At 46.8% G+C, this 11,296-nt stretch overlaps 1 protein-coding gene across 1 annotated transcript; it reads left to right on the top strand.

The window, feature by feature from the left end:
• The first annotated feature begins 9,389 nt into the window (after nt 1–9,389).
• Nucleotides 9,390–10,364, top strand: LOC147993274 (uncharacterized). The gene has a single exon (XM_087539269.1). It carries the CDS (start codon nt 9,390–9,392, stop codon nt 10,362–10,364), a length of 975 nt encoding a protein of 324 aa, XP_087395395.1.
• Nucleotides 10,365–11,296: the final 932 nt, after the last annotated feature.

Raw genomic sequence — 11,296 nt, forward strand, 5'->3', positions numbered from 1 at the left:
TTGTAGTCGGTATTCTGTGGTGCTACGTTTATGATGTGCGGCCTATCACAAACGGTTCGCTATTATAGAACGTGTATGATGCACGGCCCATCACAAATGGTTCACCGTTAAGAAGATTAGATAATCGTCGTACGAGTGTCGGACAGGATTACGAAACCTCGGACCGTCGTAACATCATCGTACACGACAACTATCGCACACGCTATTCTGTGGTGCAATGTTTACGATGCATACTTCACCAGAAACAATTCATGGTTGCGAATCGTGTACGATAAGGCAACTAACACAAACGTTTAGTTTGCCCGCATTGTTTGTGATATTGTCTGACATCGCACACGCTTTGCAAACGGCAACTGTGTGCATGCTTGCACACGTTTCCTCTCTGTGAACCGTCTCCGATTATGGTGCATATTGCAAACGTTTGTGTCTTACCAACCATGTGTGCCGTAACAACCTGGAGAGCGTAATTTCACCATAATTTAATTGCTGCTTTTCCAAATTGTACCGGATTTGGATTTGAATTTGAATGTATGCTACAGCTTTATTCATATCCATCAGGTTCAAACAACCAATGCATTCTTCGATTCATAGGTACATATGTTCCAGAATTACATAAGAACCAAATAAAGAATGATGAACCACAGTTGTATAATTGTAATATTAAAGACGGTAAAGAAAGAGGCAAAATATATTCTGGTTGCTGAACAAGGTGAAGCGGAATGCCCATATTGTGCCCTCCTCCATGCAGAAGGCACGCACAACTCTAGTCCAACCCCTTGTGATGGTCGATTGCCCATCCTTCACGGTCTTCATGAAAACATCTAGATAATCATCGTGTTCTGGTAGAAATATTTTAACCTTTGCATGCCCACCGATCATGTAGTTTGAGAGGTAATCTTGAGTAAACTGCTTTGGCAACCACTGCAAACGAAAAAGATTCAGACATTGTCATCTAACACAACTCATTATGGGCAGTAAAAAGAAGGTTGTAGAGTTCTTACTTACCATCCTGCAGTTCGCTGTTGTCTTGGATAAAGTGTAAAGAAATAGTTTAATTGCCATCTTTGGACCCATTTTACTAACAATCTTTATCAGCTTCCTCACTTGATGCTGGTTCGTCGATATCTCATTGCCCCATACGCAGAAAGGGTCGAAACGCGGATCTTTACCAATGACATATGTACCTAAAAGCACCAAGTTAATATTAGAAGCTAAATAGCAATTGCACAATGATGTAGTACAACACTCTTTTATAATATGTCTATATACATCCGTATGTGATAGTCCATTTGAAATCTCTAAAAGACAAATATTTAGGAACGGAGGGGGTATCTTATAGCATCCAATATACTCACATATTAGATGAATTAACATCCTCTAGCTAAGTTGAGTATCCAAACAGGGATGTGTTGTTGTTGCTGCTGCTGCTCCTCTTCTACGTATATCTAGACATCATTAGAACATTAATGTAACACTCTTCCTTGTTACTATGTAGCCTAGGATTGCATATTTAGACATTAAGTATAGTGCATGTTGCTATGTAGCCTCAGATATATTACATATGGCCCTAGTTAACCTAAGAAAAAATGGGTTGCAGATATATTCAGTTAAAAGTCCGATTCACCGATTAGTCCCTTATCAGCCGCCAACCAATATGGTACCAGCTACCGATATCCTGAACAGTGGGCAGATATAAGCCATGGGATGAAACTAACCTCGATGGAAAACAATAGTCATTCCCAAAATTATCCTGTGTAGGAACATCAAGAAGCTTGTTAAGCACAACAGGCTAAACATCAACCAAAATTACACATGGCAGAAAAAATAATCTCCAAAAGATAGCTTCAGTGTGCAGGTTTAAGCATGCTAGTAAAGCAAAACAAGTGGAAATGTGTGCTAACTGCAATAGGCCAAACATTTAACAACAAGCAAACATGGTCATTCAAACTGGTATTGTGCCGGTCTAAGTACACTGGTTATGGTTAAATAAAAATGGAAAGGCATGTTAACTACAAGATGCAGCAACCAAATGTAGTCATTCATAGTGGTATTGTTGAAACTGGTACTGATGAAATTGAACTGCACAGTTCATACTTGCAATTATGGAACATCACGTTGTGAATAACTGGAATATACAAGGCATACTACGAACAAACCAAAGATAGCATTTGAAACTGAACATATGCTAACTACAAACAACCGAACAATCAAAAAACATTAAAAGAGGCATATGCTAGCTATAACAGGCTTAACATCAAGCAAATATATGCATTCCTATCGGTATGTTTAAAACTGGATTGATGAAATGTACTACACAGTAAATAATTGCACATGTAGAGCATCACATTGTGAACAACTGAAATAAACAAGGCATACTGCAAACAACCAGATATAGCAATTAAAACTGGACATATTCTCACTACACTACAGAAGGGACTCGACAAAACAAATCATGGGTTTCCCCCTGTGAAGTGGCATGGCAAAACAAATCATGGGTTTCCTCACTTTTCACGGATGGGCTCGTTCCAGTGGGAAGAGCACGGACCCTGGATGCGCTCCATGTTGTCGCAGATGGGCTCCTTCCCCTTGGAAGAGCACGGCTGTAGGGTGCCCTCCCCGATGTCGCAAACAGGTGCTTTCCCCTTGGTAGAGCAGATGGGCTCTTTCCCCTTGGAAGAGCCAGAGAGGGTGCCCTCCTCATGGTCGCCGTCGATGAGGTCTGACTTGGAAGCTGTTGATCCCAAGCCAGTGTCGCAGAACGTGTCCTTCAGAAATTACAAAAGGGGCTCGATGGCGATGTAGAATGGCAAACTGTTGACAGTGAGCCAGAGGAGATCAGCGGCGAGGCCATGGATGAGATTGACGGCGGTTGAACCCGAGGGGTTGGGGGTGGTCCACTTAACCTGTGACACAACCCACCTCAGGGCGTCGCTGTCAATGACCTCGATGTCGTAGCCGACGGACGAGACATGCCCGCATACTCTAGCCCGCTGCTTGAGTGCTTGCCGCCAGTAATGGTCGTCAGCTTCCTCGACAACGTCGGGCGAAGAGACCGCTATACACCTCTTTTGGGCCAGACGCTCCACGGGAAGCGTAGCCTGGCTTAGGCTGCGATGCTCTAGAGTGGGGGATGGGGATGGGGATGGGGATCTATGGGAAAGGGGGCGTTTGACAGGCGTCATCTAAGAAACTCAGGGCGGCCTCGGTATGGAGATCGGTGGGTAAGCTGCACAGGCAAACCGGTGGATGTTGACAATGGAGGCCTTGCGGTGGCGGTGGCGGGGACTTTGCTAGGGTTTCGAGCGAGGGAGGGTGTGTGTGTGTGTGCGCGCGCGCGTGCGCACCCCGTGGAGTTTTTGGTGTGTGTGTGTGTGTGTGTGTGTGTGTGTGTGTCTATGTGGAGGGGGACGTGGGGTGTTTGAGGAAATGATGCGGGTACTGAAAATTTTACTACGCAGGAGTCAAAGGCAGGAGTGAAATGTCGGGCTATTGAAAATTTTGATGATAGTGCATTGCACACGGTCCGGAGATAACAACCGTGTGTTATGAAACAGAAAAACCCTCGAGGCGGCAGATATTTTCTAGGGATGCAGGCGGGACTGGGAACAAGAAACATTGCACACGGTCCGAAGATAACAACCGTGTGTTATGAAACAGAAAAACCCTCGAGGCGGGCAGATATTTTTGAGAGGGGGAGCCTCGTGGAGCCCAATGTACTGTGCGGATGTGTGCGTGACAGGTGCACCAGCGTGGCACACGGTTAGTTTGAGTGAACCGTGTCTGTTGCATCATCCGACTTGTCTAATGTTCATAAATTTGGCGTAAAACAACGCGGGAGAGGGTAAGAACACGAACACACTTGCATGTGGACCAAATTTATGTATCAAAAGGGTGGTTTGCTTTTCAAATACCAAATGCAACTTCGATGTGGCACCTCTCTCGCAAAGAGCATGGTATTGCTTGCCCCACCCGCCCCCCTCGTGTTGGCACGAAGGGAATCCTAAGCTATGAATGCATGCCTCCTCCTCGTCAACCGAGGTTCACCTATCAAAGTGCGAAGTAGCTAGCAGGCCCCCTCCTCCCTCGTGTCGGCATGAAGGGAATCAGCCCCCCTCTCTCGTGTCGGCACAAAGGGAATCCTAAGCTATGACTGCATGCCCCGCAACCGAGGTTCACCTAGCAAAGTGTGAAGAATAGCTAGCATCCCCCGTGACAGCCTAGTTTTTGCCCTCTCTAATTTGCTTGATTTTCATTTGAAAATTTTCTGAAACTTGGAGTTCTTGAATCTTTTCATAAGGACTTGAACCCTTGGGCATCCTTGGCTTTCACCCAAGTGCTTCACTTCCCTCCTAAATCATCATTTCACTTCTGATCCACCCCAAAATAATCTTTGGAATATTTTTCTTAAATGAAAAATATTCATTTTCTCTCAGAAACCCTAGCCAGATCTGTTTGCTTCAAAGAAACCCTATTTTTTATGGATCAGAAAAATCTGAGATAATTCACAAATATTCTGTGAACCCTAGGGCACCTTCCTGAGCAAAAATATTTCATCACTTTTTGGAATATTTTTGCTACAGAACATATTTTCTGTTCTGGACAGAAATGGTGGTTTCTACAGCAACTACCATTTTACTTGCTCCATTTGATCTGAACTGTCTTGTGCATCTTTACCTTAGTAACTTATAACTAGCCTCCAAAGCACAGCCTCAATCTCCCAGCCGTTTGACCACAGTAGTTGTTCAAAGTTACTGGTCAGAAACTTACTTGGCTTGTAAAAACCTCTCTACTGCACCTGGATCCAAACCAATTCGAGGTAACACTCAAAACTACCACGAACATAATGCCAGACATCAAGTTTGTGCTTAGGTCAGCCTGATGCCATAGTTCACGCGGTGACCACGTCCGTCCAGGGGTGTTGGCATGCGTGTCGACGCGCTCTGAGCGTCGCCGAGCGCTCTGTTCGCGCGTGCTCGCTTCCCTCGCCTGCCCGAGCATGCCAAACCGCGCCACCATCTTCGTCTCTAAGCCCTTAACCTCTCTCTGGCGCTCGCTGATGCCGGAGCTCGCCGCAGCGAGCACGGGCAAGGTCCGGCCAGCCCCACAGTGCGGAATGCACTGTGCTCATCGCCATCCTCTCGATCCTGTGCTCGTTTCCGTTCGCCCACAGTTGCCGCATGACCTCCGTCGCCTTCTCCCCCACTCACTGATGCCGCTCATCACCGGACGCCATGGACAGGTGTCCACCGGCAGAGCCCGAAGCCCTCTCGCCGCTCGCCTATAAATAGGGCCACCCCCAGCCTCCTCGAGCACCAACCAGCACTCCCACACCCTCCACGACTGCGTAGGAAGCCGTAGCCCGGCCGGGCAGGCCTCGGGCCGCCGTCCCCGAGCTCGAGCTCGCCGGCGATCCCCTCTGGTCGCCATGGAAGCTCTAGCCTCTCCCAGGCCAGGGCAACCCCTCCAGGGCTTCCGCCTCTCTCTGGTGAGGCAGTTTCGCCTGCTTGGAGCCCGTGGAGTGGCCTCCGTTCGCCGTCTTCGTCAACTCCGGCAACCTCTGCGTTCTGCCTCCGCTTGCGAGCTTGTTTCCGACATCGTCTGACCACCCCTAGCCACGCTACGGGTACGGGCAGGTGCGCCATCGTCCCCTCTCTAAATCCCTCCCTCTCGTTTGGGCCAAGAAGCCCTCATCGCTAGCGTGAGCTCCGGCGAAGCCGTGGCCTTCTCTGTTTCTTTCTCCCCCTTCCCCTACCTGACTAGCAGGGCCCGCTAGTCATCCACTCTGTACGTGCGCGAAGCGGTACGAGTGGTGGCGCCCTGAGGTTTTACGCCTTCGACGTTAGCCCCCCCCCTCAGCTGTTTATTTAAATTCAAAATTACTTATATTCCAGAGAGCTTCAAACAGTTATAACTCTTCAACCATAAGTCCAGATGAATTGATTCTTTTTGCATTGTGTTCTTTGAAAAGAAATCTAGCAGCTCACCAAAGATGAGATTTTTCTGAGTTGTTTAGAATTTCTGGTGATTTTCAGAAGTGTTCTTGATATTTGCTTTTTGTGTTTAAATTTATTTTCCGAGGGTGAGGCTTGTCTTGAGGATCACCAGAAGGCTTGTGAACCTCATCTGCACTAAGGCAAGCCACAGCAATATTTTCATGGTGTCATTTCAATATTTGTGATTTTCTTGCTTAAATGAAATGATTAATCCATGCATTCAAATAATTATTGCGTTATTTGTATTCTGTTATATATTGGTTAGTTGTTATACTTGATTACAGGATGATTGAAACTAGTATAGTGGGTAAAGCAAATTATGGTTTATTTGTGGTGATGTTAGAAATGATTTTGTTATGCATGTTAGAAATTATTTAAAGCTTTGTTCTTGCCTACATAAATTGATAAAAATTGCTAGAAAATATTCTGTTAAATACTTGTTTAATCATTTTACTTGTCTTACAGAATGCTTGAACCCAACTTAGTTGATATAGAAATTAAGAGTTGTTGATAGTGAAATCTTTTGTCAAGCATATGAGAAATTTATCGGAGTTACTTTCTTGCGTGAGAAATTAATAAAACTTGTTGCAAAAGTATTTTGGTTAAGTTGTGAGTCATTTTGAGCAGTAAAGTGATATGAGTTGTTGAAGTTTATGCTTGGTGTGTATATGGATGACCTCGGTCATTTTTATTATGTGATGCATGTGTAGTTTTGCATTTCATGGCATGCTATGACACCGGTCATTTTCATTTTGAAGTTGAACCTGAATATAACTCAACTTGAATATACCGTTGACTGGGTCATGGTGCCGTTGAATCGAGTTTCTTTCCCAGTGCAACCACATTTGCCTTTTTGGGAAGGCCTTGATTCGGTCCATTCACATGGCCTCTGGTCGGTGCCTCCAACTAGGGAAGGTTATGCGGTGCTTGCCCTGGCCTGGTAAGCAGGCATAATCTTGTGTGCTCGTTGATGAGATTATGGTACCGAGTCCCCAAGTGGGAGTGTTTTGACCACGACGGTGGTCGGGGTGTCTTTGGTAGACACGGGGCCACCCATGACCAGCCCGTTGGGGAGTGGGTCGGAGTGGCCGGGAGAGTGTCGTGGCAATGGAAGGGTTTTGTCGGAATGCCATTGGTCCACTCGAATGGGAATGCGAGGCCATGGGTTCCGTGGTGTGGGTACAGTGTGCTACCTCTCCAGAGTGTATAATCTATCGATAGCCGAGTCCACGGTTACGGACACCTCGTAGTAGGTCCCACCATGAGTCAACGTTGAATAAAAATTGCACCCTATGCCATGAACTATGCATTGGTGATGGATGGTAGAAAGACCATCAAGACATTTGGGACCAGATGATGGTCGTGGTTGTGGTTGTGATCGCCGTAAGGATCACGAGTTGTTCTTGTGAAAGACCACATTGGTGGTGTGTTTGTGATCCAGGGATGATCACAGTTGGTAAGCTGTCCCGAGGGACGTTTGAGCATGATCACGGCATGTTGACATATAGTGTTGCATTATTAATAATCGGTTAAATATCATGATATAGTTTGCCATTATGATTATGCCTGTTGTGATCTTGCAAGTACATTCAATGTGCCGACCTCGCGTGTCATGCCAGATTTCAGGAAAGTATTGTTGGAGAGGAGCGATGTTCGAGTCTAGATCGTGTCCACATCGGTGTCCCTGTGATATGGAGCTTCCGCCATGACGTTATTCTGCTGCCACGTAGTTGTTCAGATCGAGGCCCCTTTATGTTCACTAAATAATGTACATATTGTTCAGCCGCACCGGGTGTGCCACTTGGCCTCGGCAGCTGTTGTAATGTAAACTCTGCTCCGCTAGCAATAATAAAGTGGTTGTTTTCTGTACCAAGATGTTGTGTGTTGCCAGAAGACATGGTCTCTGAGCTGGCAATGCATGGCAAACCAATCGCTCTGAGCCGGGGTGCCACAACGCTTGGTATCAGAGCTGCACTGACTGTAGGCCATGTTAGACCGCGATGCGTTAACTGGACGTTAGATACGAGTTTAAGTTTAGTGCCGGTAGTAATTTGTGTTGATTGCTGCATTCGGTTTATATATCTTTATGCTAACCTGCTAATGGCTGTGGGTGTAGATGGCTCTGGTGTCTTATCTGTGCCAGTTACAGCTGATGCCGTACACGTCACCGCACCTCCTTCACAACGTGTGGCATCGACTGTACCCTCTCGGAGACGACCCAGTCTATCGTGTGTACCAGGAGCATCTAGCTGATTCAGTGTATGAGTATCACGCAGTGGTCACTCTGCGCACTAGTTCTGATTCCAGTTCTTACACTCGCACTTCTCGGAGCGGTTACGCCTCCACCGCTTCTCAGGCTATCCAGTTTGCTGCATTCGAGGTCCTTGTCGAGCTTCGCTACAACGAGGTCTGAATGCAGAACCACCCAGGTTTCTACTACTACCCATCTCTGCATGGCAACGGTCGTGTCCGTTTCCCTCTCATTGATCCGGAGTCTGATAGTGTTGCTAGCCATCTTGCTCGTTATGTCACTGCTAGCTATCTCATGATCCACGATCTGGCTCGAGAGCTGAGTCGTACCCGTACTGCTCTAGCCGCTACTTTGGTCACTTCTAGATCCGCCACTACTCCGTCTTCACTGGGATTTACCCCTTATGTCCGAGTCAGCTCTAGCTCCCCTATTTCACCGGTTACTCCCCCGAGTAGCACGGGCGCCTTGGCCGTGAACCCTCTTAGTACTCCTGCCGAGTGGGTCTCACTTCTCGCTACTCCTGCAGCCCCGATGATTCATCCTACCCCTTCCCCTGAGGGAGAGCCCTCGAGGAAGCGCCGTCATGTTACCTTTAACCCAGAGGTTTCCATTAACCACGTCAGTTCAGGATCCGAGACCGCTTCAGGGGAGGACGCGGCAGCACCAGCAGAGCAGTAGTATCTTTGAGTGTTCGCAGTTGTCTGGATGATGTACGGATGTAGTCATACGAGTCATGATGTTTCGTTGCACGTATGAGAGTAGTGAACCAGTCATGTTGTTACCTTTCATGTATGAGTCTATGTATAATTATGTTGAGACTTTATTCGCCGTGTTTTTCTTCGCTCTCCTGTTTTCTTCCGGGACTTGTCGCTGGCTTTTCCCCAATTTTATTCTTCGGTGCTTCTCATCTCGATTGTGTTGTCTTGCGAAAAATCCACAATAGGATGATGTGGGGAGGTAGTAGTAGCGACGTTCGTGAGGGAACTCCTGTTTGTCGTTCCGCACGACAGGCAGGACATTCTCCCGAGCCGTACGTTCAGCCACCACCTCTACCGCCCGATCCTCCCTCCACCGAGCAAATTCTGCGTATGTTCGAAGAAAGAAGGAACAATGACATGATTGAAATATTGAGAAGTGTGCAAGCTATGGTTGGACAGAATGGAAATCAGAAAGGTCATCACTCAAAGCTGTCAGATTTTCAGAGGACCAATCCACCCGGCTTCAGTCAGATTGTTGACCCATTGGATGCTGACGATTGGTTGCGTACAATGGAGAAAAGGCTTGAGATTGCTCATACTGAAGGAAATGACAAAGTTCCCTTTGCCACCCATTCTCTTGAGGGCGCTGCTACCATATGGTGGGAAAATACAAAGGCCATGTGGCCGGCGGATGAGGAAATCACCTGGGAAAAGTTTAAGGAGCGATTCCGAAAATATCATATCCCTACTAGAGTTATGAAGACTAAGCAACGTGAATTTCTCGCACTCGTCCAAGGAAACCAGTCTGTGGCAGAATATTTTAAAAAATTCAATCATCTGGCCCGTTACTCTCTTTATGACGTGGCCACTGAAGAAAGGAGAATTGACAGATTTCTTGGAGGTCTAAATCCACAACTCCGGTGTACTCTCAGTATGCTTGATTTCGCAGACTTCCAAACGCTGGTAAACAAGGCTTTCATTACTGAACGGGAGCACAAGCTTATAGCGGATAATAGGCCTGTTAACAACGACAACAAGCGTAAGTTTGAGCCAAAGAAGGAAGGGCAACCAGTGCAAAAGGCTCGTACCTGGCAGCAGACTCAGGTGGAATTCAAGCCAAATTGGCAGCGGAATGTTAAAAAGACCACCACTCAAGTCAAGAATGTTGTGACCAACCCAACACATGAGGAGCGTCGGCGCAATAATTCTTGTTTCATTTGCGGGCAGCACGGACATTATGCCAAACAGTGCCCCAAGAACAACAAGATGAATGCCCTAAGAGCATGTCTAATAGAACGCTCAAACCCTCAAACCCTTAAAGCAGTTTTGAGGGTTGAGAAGTGCCAGTTTTTGGCACTTTTTAGCGTTGCAAAACAGGGGCAAAAACTAGAGCCCTCAGACCCAACCCTCAAACTGCTTTAAGGGTTGGGTTTGAGGGTTCTAGTCTTTGCCTCAACCCCAACCTTTAAATCTATCATTTCACATATCACAATTTATGACTACAAGAACAAATTCAACCTCAAACAAACTACCAAATGACAATCATTGATGCATGGTTTAATAGTTTACATCACAAAATCATCATCTTCCCCCTCTCATCGGCACCATCACCAAAAAGTTACACCTCGGCGCCACCTCCTAGACCACATTCGGGCTCCATCAAGCATCTCCATAGGCGCCGGCGGAGTCGTCCACACCGCCATCGCCACAACTACTCATCGGAGTGTCACCTCGAAAAGTAGAGGACGCACCACGGAACATCCTCTTCCTCTCCACGATGTCCTCCTTGTAGTCCTTCCACCATTGCAATTGGTCTTGATCCATGTCCTTCTTGGACATCATCATGTGCTCCTTCTCTTCCACCATGAGTTATTTCCATACCTTTGCCTCTTTGAGCTTGATCATCCTCTCCTCCAAGTCGGCTTTGCGCTTTGCTTCTCCACGCTTTGCTTCAACTTGTGCAAGCTTGACCTCTTTCTTCTTCTCGGTGATAAGAAGCTTCGTCTCCAATGTCTTCGTTGTCAATTCCTCTCTTGCCTTCATCATGTGCTCCATCTTCTCCCTTAGGCTTGACGCCTCTCCTTCCATCTTCACCCTTAGCTTGCCCTTCTTGTTTCCCTCGGGCTTTCCCAAGTTCCTCTCCTCCTCATCTTCACTATCATCCATCCTAAGAATTGCCGACTTCTTGGGTGCGGTCTCTTGATCCCTCAACTTCCAATTGTCAAATGTTTGAAGAATTGTCCAAGCATGCTTAAATGGGAATGGCTTGCCCTTGGAAGCGGCCATCTCCTTGTACCTCATGCCGGCAATTGTCTCCTATCAACCACACATAATCACATAAGAACTCACCAATA

The sequence above is a fragment of the Triticum urartu genome, chromosome 1A (assembly GCF_056163025.1).
Source record: "Triticum urartu cultivar PI428250 chromosome 1A, HENAU_Tu73, whole genome shotgun sequence".
NCBI classification, from domain to species: Eukaryota; Viridiplantae; Streptophyta; class Magnoliopsida; order Poales; family Poaceae; genus Triticum; species Triticum urartu.

Bases quoted from the DNA above. Each gene is read 5' to 3' on its own strand.
- LOC147993274 (XM_087539269.1), top strand. From the start codon at position 9,390: ATGGTTGGACAGAATGGAAATCAGAAAGGTCATCACTCAAAGCTGTCA.